Source organism: Zosterops lateralis, assembly GCF_965231275.1.
Source record: "Zosterops lateralis genome assembly, chromosome: 32".
NCBI classification, from domain to species: domain Eukaryota; kingdom Metazoa; phylum Chordata; class Aves; order Passeriformes; family Zosteropidae; genus Zosterops; species Zosterops lateralis.
The window spans coordinates 1,395,198-1,413,795 of NC_139792.1; the positions used below are offsets into that span (position 1 = coordinate 1,395,198).

Sequence of the window (18,598 nt, forward strand, 5' to 3'; positions counted from 1 at the left end):
GAGGGGGAGCCTTGGAAGCTTCAGAAAGTGCTGGGGAGAGTCCCAGGGTGGGGATCTGGGCTGGGATCTGGTGGAATCCAGGCTGGTTCCTGGCTGGGATTTGGGTTGGGATGTGGGCTGGAATCCCCACTGGAATCTGGGCTGGATCCCAGTGGATCCTGGTGGATCCCTCAGTCACTGCAGCACTGGCAGTGGCCCTGTGGGCTGGACTCCAGTGGATCCCAGCAGCTCCCAGTGGATCCCTCAGTTCCTGTGGGCTGGATCTGGGTTCAATCCTGGTTCAATCCTGGCCAGATCCCAGTAGATCCCAATGGATCCCTCAGTTGGTGCAGTGCTGACCCTGCAGGCTGTGATCCTGGATGGATTTGGGTTCAGTTCTGGCTGGATCCCAGTGGCTCTCAGTGGATCCTGTGGGATCCTTCAGCTGCTGCAGCCCTGTAGGCTGGATCTGGGTTCAGTCCTGGCTGGATTTGGGCTGGATCCCATTGGATCCCCCAGGACCCCTCAGTTGGTGCAGCACTGACCCTGCAGGCTGTGATCCTGGATGGATTTGGGTTCAGTCCTGGCTGGATCCTGTCTGTGACCCCAGTAGATCCCAGCAGATCCCATTAGATCCCAGCAGACCCCTCAGTTGGTGCAGCACTGGCCCCGGCCCTGCGGGCTCTGCTCACTCAGGTCCACGCCCCGGCCCCGGCCCCCGGCCCCGCTCGTGCTCTGCGGCTCCGTCTTTGGCAGCTTCTTGGCTGGAAATGGGGAAATTTGGGTTATCTGGGGTGGTTTGGGGGTTGTTCAGAATGATTTGGGATGGTTTGGGGTTATTTGGGTTGATTTGGGATGGTTTGGGGTTATTTGGGGTGGTTTGGGGTTGTTCAGGATGGTTTGGGATCGTTCGGGGTTATTTGGGATAGTTTGGGGTTATTTGGGGTTTTTTGGGATGGTTTGGGTCCATTTGGGGTTATTCAGAATGATTTGGGATGGTTTGGGGTGGTTGGGATGGTTTGGAATGATTTGGGGTGATTTGGAACGGTTTAGAATGGCTTGGGATGGTTTGGGGTTATTTGGGATGATTTGGGATGGTTTGGGGTTGTTCAGGATGGTTTGGGATCATTCGGGGTTATTTGGGATGGTTTGGAACGGTTTAGAATGGCTTGGGATGGTCTGGGGTGGTTTGGGATTATTTGGGGTGGTTTGAGACCCCTCTGAGATTCTCCAAACTCCCCCAGAAAACCCCTGAGACCCCTCTGAGACACCCCGAAAACCCTCAGGACCCCCTTGAGACCCCCTCAAACCCCTCAGAACCCCATTGAGAACCCCCTGAGACCCCTCAGAAGTCCCCAAAACCCTTCAGAACCCTCTGAAACCCCCTGGAACCCTTTAAGACCCCTCTGAGACACCCCCAAAACTCCTCAGGACCCTCCAAAAACCCCCCAGAGCCCCCTCAAAACCCCTCAGGTTCCCCCCAAAACCCCTCAGGACATCCCCAAATCCCCTCAGAGACCCCCCCAAAACTCCTCAGAGCCCACCCAGACCCCCATGAGACCCCTCAAAATCCCCCAAAACCGCACAGAACCCCCCTGAGCCCCCCCAGACCTCTCTGAAACACCCTCCAAACCCCTCCAGACCTCCCTGAGACCCCCCAAAACCCCTCAGGACCCTCCAAACCCCCCCCCAGAACCCCCCCAAATCCCCTTAGGACCCCCCCAAAACCCCTCAGGTTCCCCCCAAAACCCCTCAGAGACCCCCCAAACCACTCCAGACCTCCCTGAGACCCCCCAAATCCCCTCAGGACCCCCCCAAAACCCCTCAGGACCCTCCAAAACCCCTCAGAGACCCCCCAAAACCCCTCAGGACCCTCCAAAACCCCTCAGAGACCCCCCAAAACCCCTCAGGATCCCCCCAAAACCCCCCCGAGCTCTCTGAAACACCCTCCAAATCCCTTCAGACCCCCTTGAGACCCCCCAAAACCCCTCAGGACCCCCCCAAAACTCCTCAGGACACCCCAAACCCCTCCAGACCTCCCTGAGACCCCCGAAATCCCCTCAGGACCCCCCAAAACCCCTCAGGTTTCCCCCAAAACCCCTCAGAGCCCCCCAAAAAGCCCTCCAGACCCCCCCAAAAACCCCTCAGGACCCCCCAAAGTCCCCCCTCACCGATGGCCAGGAAGAGGTCGTTGACATTCATGGCTGTCTTGGCCGAGGTCTCCATGAAGAGCAGGCTGTTGTCATCAGCGTAGGCCTGGGCTTCCTGCGGCAAGGAAAGGGTTAAAAACCGCCCAGAAATGCACCAAAAAACAACCAGAAATAATAAAAAAACCCACCCAGAAATACCCCAAAAAAACCCAGAAATGCCCCAAAAAACACCCAGAAACACCAGAAATAAAATCCTAGTAAAATCCACTAAAAAAAAAAAAAAAAAAAAAAAAAAAAATCCGAAATTAATTCCCCCAAAATTTCCTGTAAATTCCCCCCAAAAATCCCCCCCAAAAATTTAAAAAAAAAAAAAATCCCAATAAAACCCCCCAAAACCGTAAAAAATCCCCCAAAAATCCCAATAAAATCCCAAAAAACCTCAATTAAAAAAAAATTCCAATAAAATCCCAATATATCCCAATAAAATAATAAAAAAATCCCCAAAAATCCCAATAAAATTCCCCAAAAACTCAAAAGAAGAATCCTAATAAAACTCCCAAAAAAACCTCAAAAAATCCCAATCAAATAAAAAAAAAAAACCATGTAAATTCCCACAAAAATCCCAAAAAATCCCTGTAAAATAAAAAAAATTCAAAAAAAATCCCCCCAAAATCCCAATAATAGCCCAGTAAAGTCCCCAAAAAACCCCCCCAAAAATCCTAAGAAATCCCAATAAAATCCCCCAAAAAAATCCTCAAAAAATCTCCAAAAAATCCCAATAAAATCCCCAAAAATCCCAATAAAATCCTCAAAAAAATCCAAAAAAATCTCCCAAAAATCCCTATAAATTCCCAATAAAACCCCTGTAAATTCCCCTAAAAATTAAAAAAAAAAATCAAAAAAAATCCCCAAAAAATTTCCTAAAAAATCCCAAAAAAATCCCTATAAATTCCCCCAAAAAATCCCAATAAAACCCCAATAAAACCCCAGTGAACCCCAATCCCTTTACCTCATACTCCACCATCCTCTTGCTGGCCAGGTCCGCCTTGTTCCCGGCCAGGGCGATGACAATGCTGGGGCTGGCCTGGCGCTGCAGCTCCTTCACCCAGCCCCGGGCCCGGGCAAACGTCTCCTGGGGAGGGGGATTGTGGATTGAGACCCCTCCCCAAATATCCTGAGATCCCCTGAGATCCCTCCTCAAATCCCCTGAGACCCCTCCTCAAAAATCCTGAGAGATCTGAGATTGTCAGACCCATCCCTGCAGCTCCTTCACCCAGGCCTGGGCACAGGCAAACGTCTCCTGGGGAGGGGAGAGGGCTGAGACCCCTCCCCAAATTCCCTCAGACCCCTCCTCAAATTCCCTGAGACCCCTCCTCAAATCCTCAATCCTCCCTGGGACCCCTCCTCAAAATTCCTGAGAGATCTGAGACTCCACCTGCAGCTCCTTCACCCAGCCCTGGGTAAACGTTTACCTGGGGAGGGGGATTTGGGCTGAGACCCCTCCCCAAATATTCTGAGACCCCTGAGACCCCTCCCCAAATATTCTGAGACCCCTGAGACCCCTCCTCAAATCCCCTGAGACCCCCAAATCTGCCTCAAACCTGGTTGGTGATGTTGTAGAACACGATGGCAGCCTGAGCTCCCCTGCAATACCCCCTGAGACCCCCCCCCCAAAACCCCAAATCCCCCCCAGAACTGCCCCAAAATCCCTCAGGACACCCCTAAATCCCCCTTAAAACACCTCAGGACCCCCTGAGACCCCCAAACCCCCCAAATTTCCTCCCAAAACCCCCCTGAGACCCCCAAATCCCCCCCAGACTTGGTTGGTGATGTCATAGACCACAATGGCAGCCTGGGCTCCCCTGTAGTACCCTCTGAGACCCCCCCAAAACCCCTTTGAACCCAAAATTCTCCCCTCAGAACCCTTCAAAGCCCCCTCAAAACCCCTCTGAGACCCCCAAATCCCCCCCAGAACTGCTCCAAAATCCTTCAGGACCCCCCTGAAACCCCCAAAGCCCCCCCAGAGCCCCCCAGACCTGTTTGGTGATGTCATAGACCACGATGGCAGCCTGGGCTCCCCTGTAGTACCCCCTGAGACCCCCCCTCAACCCCCCCTGAGACCCCCAAATCCCCCTCAAATCCTTCCTAAACACCTCAGGACCCCCTGAGACCCCTCAGAACCCCTTCAAGACCCCCCTGAGACCCCCAGGACCCCCCAGACCTGGTTGGTGATGTCGTAGACCATGATGGCAGCCTGGGCTTCCCTGCAGTACCTCCTGAGACCCCTCAGAACCCCCTCAAAACCCTGCTAAGACCCCTCAGAACCCTTCAAATCCCCCCAAAGCCCCCCTGAGACCCCCAAATTCCCCCCAAAGCCCCCCATACCTGGTTGGTGATGTCGTAGACCACGATGGCAGCCTGGGCTCCCCTGTAGTACCTCCTGAGACCCCCCTCAACCCCTCCTGAGACCCCCAAATCCCCCCCAGAGCCCCCCATACCTGGTTGGTGATGTCGTAGACCACGATGGCAGCCTGGGCTCCCCGGTAGTACATGGGGGCCAGGCTGTGGTACCGCTCCTGCCCCGCCGTGTCCCAGATCTCAAACTTCACCGTGGTGTCGTCCAGGCACACGGACTGCGTCAGGAACGCCGCTGGGGGGACAGGGGACAGCAAAAAGTGTCACCTCAGTGTCACCTGGGTCACCTCAGTGTCACCAGTGTCACCAGCCCAGCCACAGAGTCATCCCTGCACCCCAAACCTGTCCAGGCACACGGACTGTGTCAGGAACGCCGCTGGGGGGACAGGGGACAGCAAAAAGTGTCACCTCAGTGTCACCACAGTGTCACCAGCCCAGCCACAGAGCCATCCCTGCACCCCAAACCTGTCCAGGCACACGGACTGGGTCAGGAACGCCGCTGGGGACGGCAGAAAGTGTCACCAGAGTGTCACCAGAGTCACCTCAGTGTCACCACAGTGTCACCAACACACCCAGAGAAGCATCACTCTGTCACCAAATCCAGCCAGGGACACCCCAGGGTGGCCCCCGACTGCCCAAGGACACCTCAGGGTGTCCCAAACCCTTCCAAAAAGCCCTTCCTGCACCTCAGATCTCACCCTGGCTGGTCCCAGATCCCTTTGGGATCCCCCAAACCCCTTTGGGATCCCCCAAATCCCTTTAGGATTCCCTGGGATCCCCAGATCTGGCCTCACCACCAACAGTGCTCTCCTGGTACTCGTGGAACTGTCCCCTGACAAAGCTCTCCCTGCACCCCAAACCCCTCTGGGACCCCCTAAACCCCTCTGGGACCCCCCCAAACCCCTTTGGGGTCCCCTAAATCCCTTTAGGACCCCCCAAACCCCTTTGGGGTCCCCTAAATCCCTTTGGGATCCCCAGATCTGGGCTAATCACCAATGGTGCTCTCCTGGTATTTTGTCCCTTGACAAAACTCACTGAGAAATCACCCCAAACCCACCCAGGACTGCCCCAGATCCATTTAGGACCCCCCCAAACCCCTTTAGGACCCCCCCAAACCCGTCTGGAACCCCCCCAAACCCCTTTGGGACCCCCCAAACCCCTTTGGGACCCCTCTCACCTCCGATGGTGCTCTCCTGGTACTCGTGGAACTGGCCCTTGACGAAGCGCAGCACCAGGCTGGACTTGCCCACGGCCGACTCTCCCAGTAAGACCAGTTTGAACTGGCAGATCTTACTGGGCTGGGAGTGCCCGTTGGGGCGCTGGGCCCCGCGGCCGGCCATGGCCCCACACCGCTGGGATCCTGGGGGGGGATACGGGGTTATACTGGGATTGGCATACTGGGATGGGGTCTGTATACTGGGATGGGGTCTGTATACTGGGATGGGGTCTGTATACTGGGATTGTCATACTGGGATGGGGTCAGCATACTGGGATGGGGTCTGTATACTGGGATTGTCATACTGGGATGGGGTCAGCATACTGGGATGGGGTCTGTATACTGGGATTGTCATACTGGGATGGGGTCAGCATACTGGGATGGGGTCTGTATACTGGGATTGTCATACTGGGATGGGGTCAGCATACTGGGATCGTCATACTGGGACAGGATCGTCATACTGGGATGGGGTCTGTATACTGGGATCAGCATACTGGGATGGGGTCTGTATACTGGGGTCATCATACTGGGATGGGATCTGTATACTGGGACGGAGTCTGTGTACTGGGATTATCATACTGGGATGGGCTGGCCCTGCTGATCCTGGCGGGGGAAATATGGGATTGTCATACTGGGATGGGGTCATCATACTGGGATGGGTTCTGTGTACTGGGATCAGCACACTGGGGTCATCATATTGGGACAGGATCGTCATACTGGGATGGGATCTGTATACTGGGGTCATCATACTGGGATGGGATCATCATAGTGAGATCATCATACTGGGATGGGCTCTGTGTACTGGGATTATCCTACTGGGATGGGCTCTGTATACTGGGCTGGGGTCAGCATACTGGGATCATCATACTGGGATGGGGTCTGTATACTGGATCAGCATACTGGGATGGGCTCTGTGTACTGGGATTGTCATACTGGGATGGGGTCTGTATACTGGGATTGTCATACTGGGATGACGTCTGTGTACTGGGATTATCATACTGGGATGGGATCATCATACTGGGATGGGCTAGCCCTGCTTATCCTGGGGGGAGATATGGGGTTATACTGGGATGGGGTCTGTATCCTGGGATTATCATACTGGGACAGGATCACCACACTGGGATGGGTTCTGTGTACTGGGATCATCATACTGGGATGGGGTCAGCACACTGGGATCAGCATACTGGGATGGGATCTTCATACTGGGATTATCATACTGGGATGGGGTCTGTATACTGGGATGGGCTCTGTGTACTGGGATGGGGTTTGTATACTGGGATCATCATACTGGGACCATTATACTGGGACAGCATCATCATACTGGGATAACCCAACTGGGATGGGATCAGCACACTGGGACAGGCTGGTCCTGCTGGTCCTAAGGGGGATATGGGGTTATATTGGGGTGGGGTCAGCACACTGGGATGGGATCTGTATACTGGGATAACCCAACTGGGATGGGATCACCATACTGGGATGGGATCAGCACACTGGGACTGCCTGGCCCTGCTGATCCTGCATGGAAATAGGGGATTATCATACTGGGATGGGATCTGCACACTGGGACGGGCTGGCCCTGCTGGTCCTGGGGGGAGATATGGGGTTATACTGGGAGGGGATCTGCACACTGGGATAACCCAACTGGGATGGGATCTGTATACTGGGATCATTATACTGGGATGGGATCTGCACACTGGGATAACCCAGCTGGGATGGGATCATCACACTGGGATGGGGTCAGCATACTGGAGTCATCATACTGGGATGGGCTGGCCCCGCTGATTCTGCGTGGAAATGTGGGATTGTCATACTGGGATGGGATCTGTATACTGAGATTAAAATACTGGGATGGGCCGGCCTGCTGATCCTGGGGGGAAATAGGGGATTGTCATACTGGGATCATCATACTGGGACAGGCTGGCCCCACTGATCCTGGGGGGGAGATATGGGGTTGGTATACTGGGATGGGGTCAGCACACTGGGATTATCATACTGGAATGGGGTCAATGGGATCATCATACTGGGATTATCATACTGGGATGGGCTGGCCCTGCTGATCCTGGTGGAGGAAAATAAGGATTGTCATACTGGGATGGGATCAGCATACTGGGATCATTATACTGGGATGGGCTGGCCCCACTGGTCCTGGGGGAGAGATATGGGGTTATCACACTGGGATGGGATCAGCACACTGGGATGGGATCATCATACTGGGATAACCCAACTGGGATGGGATCATCATACTGGGATAACCCAACTGGGATGGGATCATCATACTGGGATGGGCTGGCCCTGCTGATCCCGTGGAGAGAAATAGGGGATCATCATACTGGGATGGGATCACCCCATTGGGATCAACCCTCCAGGATGGGATCAGACCCCTCAGGATGGGATTACACTGGAATGGGATCATTGCACTGGGATCAACCCACTGGGATCAACATTTGGGGATGAGATCACCTCACTGGGATCAACCCACTGGGATCAATATTTGGGAATGGGATCACCCCCTGGGACAGCACAGGCTGTGGGATCCACCCAGGGGATCCCAAACTCTGAGGGAGATCCCAAATTCCAGGGGATCCCAAATTCCAGGGGATCCAAATTTTGGAGGGGGAAACTCCAATTCTAAGGAATTCCAAATCCTGGGTGAGCCTCGATCCCAAACTATGAGGGATCCCAAATTCCAGGGAATCCAAATTTTGGAGGGGGAAACTCCAATTCCAAGGAATCCCAAATCCTGAGGGATCCCAAACCTCCAGGGGAATCCCCCAAATTCTGGAAAATCCCAAATTCTTGGGATCTGTGGGGGAGGAGAATTTCCCAAATTCTGGACCAGACTGTTCTGAAAATCCCAAAAAATAAATCCCGAATTCTGAGGGAATCCCAAATCCTGAGGGAATCCCAAATCCCAGAGAACCCCAAATGGGGAAGGGAAAGGAAAAAAACTCCCAAAAACTGTGAGGAAAATATTCCCAAAATAGAAATGAGGGTGAAAAACACCCCCAAAATGAGGAGAGGGTGTTAAAATCACCCTAAAACGGGGAGAAAAACCCCAATAATGAAGAAGGGGTGTTAAAATTACTCCAAAATAGGAAAAAACCACTCAAATAATGAGGAGGGGGTGTTAAAAGCACCCCAAAGTAGGAAAAAAACACCCAAATAATGATGAGGGGGTGTTAAACCCACCCCAAAATAGGGAGGAAAACACCCAATAATGAGACGGGAGTATTAAAACCACCCCAAAACAGAGGATAATGAGGAAAGGGCCAAAAAAAAACCCTTAAAATGAGAATTCCCCCTCACAACGAAGCAGAGCCGCTCCCCTCAAACCCAACCCCACCAAACCCCGACACCCTCGGGGAGCTCCCAGCCCGGACCCCCCGCCCGGGGTGAGGCCACTGCGGTTCCCTCAGGGCTGAATCCCCTTCCCCAAACCGCCCACCCGGGGGGGTCCCGCCCTCAGAGCCCTCAGCGGTTCAGGGCGGGCCCGGCGCGGTCCCCCCCGGTTCTTTGGTGCCCCCGGAGCCCCCGGAGCCCCTCAGAGCCCCCTCAGGGCCCCCTCAGGGTCCCCCTGGTACCTCCGGGCGCTCCCGGCGCGGCCCCAGCGCACAAACAGCGGCTCCGCCAAGCCCCTCACGCAGGGGGCGGGATTAAGACGGGCATCGACCAATCGGAGCAGAGCCCGCCTTAAGGCTCCGCCAATGGGAAAAGAGGAGGGAGACGCCCCGCCCGGCTCGGCCAATAGGAAAGGAAGAAAGGGGAATAGACAGCACGGTAGCTAATAGGAGGGAAGGGTGAGGGCGGCCAATAGGAAGGAGGAAAGGCAACGAGTGGGTGGTGCTTAAAGTGAGTGATAAGGAGGACAACCAATGAGAAGCGGAGACGCGCGGGAGGGCGGGACGGACAACAAATAAGGTGACTGAAGGGGCGGAACCCCTCGGCGGCATCAACCAATGATGAGGCGGAGATGAAGCTTCGCCCAATCAGAGGAGGCGCTGGCTGTGATTGACAGCGGGGGCCGCCGGGAGAGCTGGCGCTGGGGGGCGGGGCCAGGGCGAACCAATCAGCGCTCCGATCGTGCGATGGGCGGGGCCATAAAGGGGGCGGAGCTATGAGCAGGGGGCGTGGTCTGAGAACCACCATGGGGCGGGGCTTGGGGGACACCTGGGAGGGTCTTGGGGACATTTGGGAGGGATTTGGGGACATTTGGGAGGGATTTGGGGACATTTGCGAGGGTTTGGGGACCTTCAAGGGGGTCTTGGGGACACTTAGGAGGGTTCTGGGGACATTTTGGGGGATTTAGGGACACCTGGGAGAGTCTTGGGGACATCTGAGGCATCCTGGGGACACCAGGGAGGGTCCTGGGGGCATTTTGGGAGTCCTGGGGACACTTAAGGGGGTCCTGGGGACATTTGGGAGGAGTCTGAGGACACTTGGGAGGGATTTGGGGACATTTTGGGGGTCCTGGGGACATTTTGGGGACATTTGGGAGGAGTTCGGTGACATCTGAGAGGGGTTTGGGGACATTTTGGGGACCCCTGGGAGGGATTTAGGGACATTTGGGGGGTCTTGGGGACATTTTGGGGACATTCTGGGTGACCCCAGAGGTGACAATGACACCCCTCCCAACCCCCCCCCCAAATAAAAAAAAAAACCCAACCAGGACAATTTTATTATAAAATTTTGCACAAAATTACAAAAAAATTTCCAAAAAACCACAAGGGGGGGTGGGGGCAGCCTTGGGACCCCCCTGGGGACATTTGGGGACATTTTGGGGGGTCCTGGGGACATTTTAGGGCCATTTTGGATTATTTGGGGGCTTTTCTGGTTATTTTAAGGCCATTTTTGGGGGTTTTGGGGTTATTTTAGGGCCATTTTGGGACATTTTGGGATTATTTTAGGGCCGTTTAGGGGGGTTTGGGGGTTATTTTAGAGGGTTTTGGGGTTAATTTAGGGGATTTTGGGGGAGTTTTGGGGGTTTTAGGGCAATTTTGGGGTTATTTTAGGGGTTTTGGGGGGGTTGGGATTATTTTAAGGGTTTTAGGGGTTTATTTTAAGGTTTTTGGGGGGGATTGGGGGTTATTTCAGGGTTTTTTGGAGTTATATTAGGGATTTAGGGGGGTTGTGTTATTTTAGGGTTTTTTGGGGTTATTTTAGGGTTATTTTAGGGATTTTGTGGGTTATTTTAGGGCCATTTTAGGTTTATTTTAGGGCCATTTAGGGGTTTTGGGGCCATTTTGGGGCTGTTTTAGGGGTTTTGGGGTGTTTTTGGGTTTGTTTAAGGGTGTTTTTTTTGGGTTTTGGGGTTATTTTAGGGTTTTTTGGGGTGTTTGGGGCAGTTTTGGGGTCAGAGGCGCAGGTGGGGCACGGGCCTGGTGACGTCCCTGAAGAAAGGGTGGCCCAGGGCGGCCTTGGCTGAAATTCGCTTGTTGGGGTCGTAGTGGAGCATTTGCTGGGGGAAAATAATGGGGGAAAAATGGGGAAAAAATGGAGAAAAAATGGGGGGAAAATGGGGGGAAAAATGGGGGAAAAATGGGGAAAAAATGGAGAAAAAATGGGGGGAAAATGGGGGGAAAAATGGGGGGGAAATGGGGATAAGGGGGAAGGAATGGGAGAAAAATGGGGAAAAAATGGGGAAAAATGGGGATAAAATGGGGGAAAAATTTGGGATAAAGGGGAAGGAATGGGGGGAAAATGGGGGAAATTGAGGGGGAAATGCGGGAAAAATTGGGGGGAAATGGGGGAAAAATGGGGAAACATGGGATAAAATGGGGGGAATATGGGGAAAAATGGGGGGAAAATGGGGAGGAATATGGGGGGAAAAAGGGGGGAAAAAGAGGAAAAAATGGGATAAAATGGGGGGAATATGGGGGGGAAAATGGGGGGGAAAATGGGGGGAATATGGGGGAAAAAATGGGGGGAAAAAGTGGGGAAAAAATGGGGGGGAAAAGGGGGGAAATATGGGGGGGAAATGGGGAAAAAATGGGGGGGAAATGGGGAGAAAAAATGGGGGGAAAATGGGGGGAAAATGGGGGGGAAAAAGGGGGAGGAAAAAAAGGGGGAAAAATGGGGGGAACAATGGGGGGAAAATGGGGAAAAAAATGGGGGGAAAAAGTGGGGAAAAAATGGAAAAAAATCAGGAAAAAAATCAGGAAAAAATGGGATAAAATCAGGAAAAAAGTGGGAAAAAATCAGGGAAAACCAGGGAAAAAGTCGGAAAATCAGGGAAAAATGGGGAAAAATCAGAAGAAAAGTCCCCTCACCGCCAGCAGTTTCCGTCCCTCGTCGTCCAGCGGGGGCAGGACCTTGGCCAGGTCCTGGCGGGCCCAGCGGGGAAAGGTGGATTTGTAGTCGGGCAGCGCCGACACCCCCGGCCAGGCGGCCTCGTCCGGAGTGCCCAGAGTGCGGAAAATCCGGAACAGCTGGTCGATCTCGGAGTCCCCCGGGAACAGGGCACGGCGCGTGATCTACGGGGACACCACAGGGACATTGGGGACATTGGGGTCACAGGTCACAGGGACATTGGGGACACAGAGTGCGGAAAATGCGGAACAGCTGGTCGATCTCTGAGTCCCCGGGAACAGGGCACGGCGCGTGATCTGTGGGGACACCACAGGGACATTGGGGACATTATTGGGGACATTGGGGACACAGGTCACAGGGACATTGGGGACACAGAGTGCGGAAAATGCGGAACAGCTGGTCGATCTCTGAGTCCCCGGGGAACAGGGCACGGCGTGTGATCTATGGGGACACCACAGGGACATTGGGGACACCACAGGGACATTGGGGACACCACAGGGACATTGGGGACATTGGGGACACCACAGGGACATTGGGGACACAGAGTGCGGAAAATCCAGAACAGCTGGTCGATCTCTGAGTCCCCGGGGAACAGGGCACGGCGCGTGATCTGTGGGGACAGTGGGGACATCGGGGACACCACAGGGACATCACTGAGATCAGGGGTCACAGGGACAGCCCAGTGTCCCCAGTGTCCCCAGTGTCACTCACCATCTCAGCAAAGATGCAGCCCAGGCTCCAGATGTCCCCAATGTCCCCAGTGTCCCCAGTGTCACTCACCATCTCAGCAAAGATGCAGCCCAGGCTCCAGATGTCCCCAGTGTCCCCAGTGTCCCCAGTGTCCCCAATGTCCCCGGTGTCCCCAGTGTCCCCAGTGTCACTCACCATCTCAGCAAAGATGCAGCCCAGGCTCCAGATGTCCCCAATGTCCCCAATGTCCCCCCCAGTGTCCCCAGTGTCCCCAGTGTCCCCAAATGTCACTCACCATCTCAGCGAAGATGCAGCCCAGGCTCCAGATGTCCCCAATGTCCCCAATGTCCCCCCCAGTGTCCCCAGTGTCCCCAGTGTCCCCAAATGTCACTCACCATCTCGGCGAAGATGCAGCCCAGGCTCCAGATGTCCCCAGTGTCCCCAATGTCCCCGGTGTCCCCAGTGTCCCCAGTGTCCCCAGTGTCACTCACCATCTCGGCGAAGATGCAGCCCAGGCTCCAGATGTCCACAGCTGTGCTGTAATATTTGCAGCCCAACAGGATCTCGGGGGCGCGGTACCACAGCGTCACCACCTGGGGGACAGAGGGGACATTGGGGACATTGGGGACATCACTGGGGACATTGTCAGTTATAGAACACCCTAAAGTATCACAGGGTCACCACCTAAAGGGGACAACATGGGGACATTGGGGACATTGTCTGGGACATTGGATACATCATCAGTTATAGAACACCCAGAGGTACCACAGCGTCACCACCTGAGGGGACAACAGGGACATTGGGGACATTGTGAGGGACAAGACACCCTAAGGTCACCACTAGAGAGGACAATGGGGACATTTGGGACACTGGAAACACTGTCAGGGACATTGGGGACATCAGGGACACTGTCAGGGACATTGGGGACATCAGGGACCATCAGGGATAAGACACCCTAAGGTACCACAGTGTCACCACCTGTCACCAAGGGGACACTGGGGACATTGGGGACACCATCAGGGACATTGAGGACACCCTCAGAGATAGGACACCCTGAGGTACCACAGGGTCACCACCTGTCACCAAGGGGACACTGGGGACATTGGGGACATCATCAGGGACATTGTGAGGGACAGGACACCCCCTGAGGTACCACAGTGTCACCATGTGAGGGGACAGTGGGGACATCCTCAGGGACAGGACACTCAGATTCCCACCAAAACCCCTCAAACTCCCCCCAAACCCCAAACCTTGTGTGTGTATGTCCTGACAGGCACCCCAAATCTCCCCAAACCCCCCCAAATCTCACTCAAACCTCACAAATCCCCCCCAAACCCCCCAAATCTCACTCAAATCTCCCCCAAAACCCCCCAGATCCTCCCCAGACCCCACAAATCCCCCCCAAATCCCAAAAATCCCCCCCAAATCCCCCCCAAACCCCCACCTCGTGTGTGTATGTCCTGACAGGAACCCCAAAGGGATTTTGAGCCCCCCAAATCCCCCCCAAACCCCCACCTCGTGTGTGTATGTCCTGACGGGCACCCCAAATCCCCTCCAAACCCCACAAATCCTCCTCCAAACCCCCCAGACCCCACAAATCCCCCCCAAATCCTCTCCCAAACCCCCACCTCGTGTGTGTATGTCCTGACGGGCACCCCAAATCCCCTCCAAACCCCACAAATCCCCCCCAAACCCCACCTCGTGTATGTATGTCCTGACGGGCACCCCAAAGGGATTCTGAGACCCCCAAACCCCCCAAATCCCCCCCAAACCCCCCACCTCGTGTGTGTATGTCCTGACAGGCACCCCAAATCCCCTCCAAACCCCCCAAATCCCCCCCAAACCCCACCTCGTGTGTGTATGTCCTGACGGGCACCCCAAAGGCCCGGGCCAGCCCGAAATCAGCCAGTTTGATGGAGCCCTCGGCGTTGATCAGCAGGTTCTGGGGTTTGAGGTCCCGGTGCAGCACCCGGTGAGCGTGGCAGAACGCCAGGCCCTGCAGCAGCTGGAACAGGTAACTCTGGGGACAGGGGAGATATTGGGGTCAGGACCCTCTGAGAGACCCCAAAGAGACCCCAAAGAGAGCCCAAAATGGGCTTTGGGGTTTTGGGGTCACCTGGCCCTGCAGCAGCTGGAACAGGGAACTCTGGGGACAGCAGGGACATCAGGGATAGCGGGGTCAGAGCCACTGAGAGACCCCAAAGAGACCCCAAAGAGACCCCAAAGAGACCCCAAAGAGACCCCAAAGAGAGCCCAAAATGGAACAGGTAACTCTGGGGACAGCAGGGACAATGGGGACATTGGAGTTAGACACCCTGAGAGACCCCCAAGAGACCCCAAAATGGAACAGGTAACTCTGGGGACAGCAGGGACAGTGGGGTTAGACACCCTGAGGGACCCCAAAGAGACCCCAAAATGGGCTTTGGGGTCACCTGGCCCTGCAGCAGCTGGAACAGGGAACTCTGGGGACAGCAGGGACAATGGGGACAGTGGGGTCAGAGTCACTGAGAGCCCCAAAGAGATCCCAAAAGGGAACAGGTAACTCTGGGGACAGCAGGGACAGCGGGGTTAGACACCCTGAGGGACCCCCAAGAGACCCCAAAATGGTGTTTGGGGGTTTGGGGTCCCATAGCAGAACGCCAGGCCCTGCAGCAGCTGGGACAGGTAACTCTGGGGACAGCAGGGACAGGGGGGTCAGAGCCACTGAGGGACCCCAAAGAGACCCCAAAATGGGCTTTGGGGTTTTGGGGTCACCTGGCCCTGCAGCAGCTGGAACAGGTAACTCTGGGGACAGCAGGGACATTGGGGACATTTGGGTTAGACACCCTGAGAGACCCCAAAATGGGCTTTGGGGTTTGGGGTCCCATAGCAGAACGCCAGGCCCTGCAGCAGCTGGAACAGGTAACTCTGGGGACAGCAGGGACAGGGGGGACAGGGGGGTCAGACACCCTGAGAGATCCCCAAGAGACCCCAAAATGGTGTTTGGGGTGTGTTCTGGGTGTCCCTAAACCCCAGAGGGACCCCAGAGTCACTCCAAGACAATTCAGTGTCCTCTTGGTGGTTCAGGAGCCTCCCAGTGTCACCCCAGTGTCCCCCCAGGGGGTTCAGGGTGTCCCCATGTCCCACCTTGATGAGGGGCAGGGCGATCCCGCTGATGGACGCTGAGTCCATGTACTTCTTGAGGTCCTGGTGCAGGAACTCGAACACCAGGTACAGCTTGTTCTCTGTGTGGATGACATCCAGCAGCCTGGGGACACGGGGACAGCTTGGGGACACGGCCTGGGGCATGGGGACAGCCTTGGAGACATGGGGACAGCCTTGGGGACAGCCTTGGGGCATGGGGACAGTCTTGGGGACACGGCCTGGGGCATGGGGACATTGTCTGGGACATGGAGACAGCCCTGGGACATGGCCTGGGACATGGGGACAGGGACACAGGGATATGGGGACAGGGACACAAGGACAGCCCTGGGACATGGGGACACCACAGTGCCCCCAGGAGACCACAGGGCCTGGCCATGGCCACAGTGTCCCCTTGGCCATGGGTGTCCCCAAGTGACCACAGGGCCTGCCATGACCACAGCACATCCTGGGGACCCTCCTGGTCACAGGGGGCTCCCCACGACCCCCCAAACCCCCCCAGGACCCCCCAAACCCCCCCAACTCACTTGACAATGTTGGGGTGGTTGAGCTCCTTGAGCAGGGAGATCTCCCTGATGGCCGTGCTGGGGACACCCTCGGTCTCCCTGAGGTGACAACGACACGGGGGGGTGAGTGACCCCTGGGGACCCCCTGAGACCCCCAGGGACCCCCCTGAGACCCCCGGGGACCCCCCCGAGCCCCCAACTCACGTGTCCAGGCGGATCTTCTTGAGTGCCACCACCTCTCCTGTCACCTTGTTCCGGGCCTTGTAGACAACCCCGTAAGTGCCCTCCCCGATCTTCTCCACCTTCTGGAAGTTCTCCATGGAGGGGACACCGGGGACACCCAGGGGACACCAGGGGACACCCCAGGGGACACCCCAGGGACACCAGGGGATACTCCAGGGGACACCCAGGGGACACCAGGGGACACCAGGGGACACCAGGGGACACCCCAGGGGACACCCCAGGGACACCAGGGGATACTCCAGGGGACACCAGGGGACACCCAGGGGACACTGGGGGACAGCAGGGGACAGCAGAGGACAGCAGGGGACACTAGGGGACACCCCAGGGGACACCCCAGGGACAGCAGGGGATATCAGGGGACACCAAGGGGACACCCAGGGGGGACCCCCAAAGTGGGGAGGGGGACAGGGAGTGGAGGAAGAGAGGGGACACCGGGAATGGGGGACAAGGGGTGGCAGTGGTGGCCTGAGGGTGTCACCAGGGGGGTCACCAGGGGTGTCACCAAGGGTTGAGGATGGTCCTGGGGGTGTCACCAAGGGTTGGGGGGGTGACAAGGGGGATCCCAGGGGTGTCACAAAAGGTTGGGGGGTGGTCTCAGGGGTGTCACCAAGGGTTGAGGGTGACCCCAGGGGTGTCACCAAGGGTTGGGGGGTGTCACCAGGGGTTGGGGGGTGTCACCAGGGGTGTCACCAAGGGTTGGGGGGTGTCACCAGGGGTTGGGGGGTGTCACCAGGGGTGTCACCAAGGGTTGGGGGGTGTCACCAGGGGTGTCACCAAGGGTTGGGGGGTGTCACCAGGGGTTGGGGGGTGTCACCAGGGGTGTCACCAAGGGTTGGGGGTGACAGGGGGGGTGACAAGGGGGGTGTCCCGAGATTTGGGGTGTCCCCGGTGGTGACACAGGAATGTCCCGGGGGGTGGTCCTGGGGGTCCTCAGGGGTGGCAGGGGGGGTGTCCCTGGGCCGGGGGTGACCCCGGTGGTGGCAGGGGGGTGTCCCCGCTGTCCCCGGGCTGGGGGGTGGTCCCGAGGGGCGATATCCGGCCCGGGGGGTGTCCCGGGGGTGTCCCCGCTGTCCCCGGGCTGAGGGGTGGTCCCGAGGGGCGATATCCGGCCCGGGGGGTGTCCCCGCTGTCCCCGGGCTGAGGGGTGGTCCCGAGGGGCGATATCCGGCCCGGGGGTGGAGCTCCGCGCTGTGTCCCGGTTCTATCCCGGTTCTGTCCCGGTGCTGTCCCGGTTCCGGGGTGTCCTCAGAGGCTCCGGGGGGTCCTGGGGGGTCCTGGGGGGGTCCTGGGGGTCCCCGGGGGTCCCTGGGGGGTCCCGCGCGCGCCAAACCCGCGGCGGCCCCGCCCGCGCCGCTTCCCGCCTTCCCGCCGGCCACGCCCACCGCGCCGCCGCTCATTGGCTGAGGGGAGTGACGTCACTGCGACGCGGGAGATGCCTTAAAGGGATAGAGACACTACCGGGATGGGGCAGGGACATGGGGACAGGGACATGGGACAGGGACATTGGGGACATTGGGGACACTGGGGACATTGGGGACTGGGAAATTGGGGACAGGGACACGGGGGACAGGGACATGAGGATAGAGACATGGGGACATTGGGGACAGGGACACTGGGGGCAGGGACACTGGGGGCAGGGACACTGGGACACTGGGGACAGGGACATTGGGGACAGGGACATGGGGACAGGGACATGGGAACACTGGGGACAGGGACATTGGGGACACTGAGACATTGGAAAGGAACTGGGACATTGGGGACTGGGACAGGGACATTGGGACAGGGACATTGGGAACATTGGGGACACTGGGGACAGGGACATTGGGGACAAGGATAATGGGACATTGGGACAGGGACAGAGACACTGGGGACAGGGACCGGATTGGGGTTGGGACACTGGAGACAGGGACAGGAGGTTGGGGACAGGGACACTGGGGACAGGGACAGGGACC

At 56.7% G+C, this 18,598-nt stretch overlaps 2 protein-coding genes across 2 annotated transcripts; both read right to left on the reverse strand.

The window, feature by feature from the left end:
- Nucleotides 1–479: 479 nt before the first annotated feature.
- On the reverse strand, nt 480–9,374 carry RAB5B (RAB5B, member RAS oncogene family). Its single transcript, XM_083881215.1, has 6 exons — nt 9,342–9,374; nt 5,722–5,904; nt 4,628–4,779; nt 3,139–3,261; nt 2,151–2,244; nt 480–743 (listed from the first exon to the last, which is right to left on the reverse strand). The coding sequence occupies exons 2-6, from the start codon at nt 5,882–5,884 to the stop codon at nt 628–630; spliced, it is 648 nt and encodes a 215-aa protein (XP_083737341.1). The 5' UTR covers nt 5,885–5,904; nt 9,342–9,374; the 3' UTR covers nt 480–627.
- Nucleotides 9,375–10,927: 1,553 nt separating this feature from the next.
- CDK2 (cyclin dependent kinase 2) lies at nt 10,928–16,753 on the reverse strand. The gene is made up of 7 exons (XM_083880898.1): nt 16,608–16,753; nt 16,425–16,502; nt 15,883–16,003; nt 14,606–14,776; nt 13,248–13,349; nt 12,027–12,230; nt 10,928–11,215 (listed from the first exon to the last, which is right to left on the reverse strand). Exons 1-7 carry the CDS (start codon nt 16,721–16,723, stop codon nt 11,111–11,113), a joined length of 897 nt encoding a protein of 298 aa, XP_083737024.1. The 5' UTR covers nt 16,724–16,753; the 3' UTR covers nt 10,928–11,110.
- Between the last annotated feature and the right edge of the window lie 1,845 nt (nt 16,754–18,598).

What these genes read in the sequence shown, in the direction of transcription:
- CDK2 (XM_083880898.1), bottom strand. Translation starts at nt 16,723, where the DNA reads ATGGAGAACTTCCAGAAGGTGGAGAAGATCGGGGAGGGCACTTACGGG. An exon ending in TCAGGACATACACACACGAG is followed by an intron (nt 13,350 to 14,605) that starts GTGGGGTTTGGG and finishes TCTGTCCCCCAG; the next exon opens with GTGGTGACGCTGTGGTACCG. An exon ending in AGGGACGGAAACTGCTGGCG is followed by an intron (nt 11,216 to 12,026) that starts GTGAGGGGACTT and finishes ATTTTCCCCCAG; the next exon opens with CAAATGCTCCACTACGACCC.
- RAB5B (XM_083881215.1), bottom strand. Translation starts at nt 5,884, where the DNA reads ATGGCCGGCCGCGGGGCCCAGCGCCCCAACGGGCACTCCCAGCCCAGT. An exon ending in TCTACGACATCACCAACCAG is followed by an intron (nt 3,262 to 4,627) that starts GTATGGGGGGCT and finishes CCCCCTCCCCAG; the next exon opens with GAGACGTTTGCCCGGGCCCG. An exon ending in AGAGGATGGTGGAGTATGAG is followed by an intron (nt 2,245 to 3,138) that starts GTAAAGGGATTG and finishes TCCTTGCCGCAG; the next exon opens with GAAGCCCAGGCCTACGCTGA.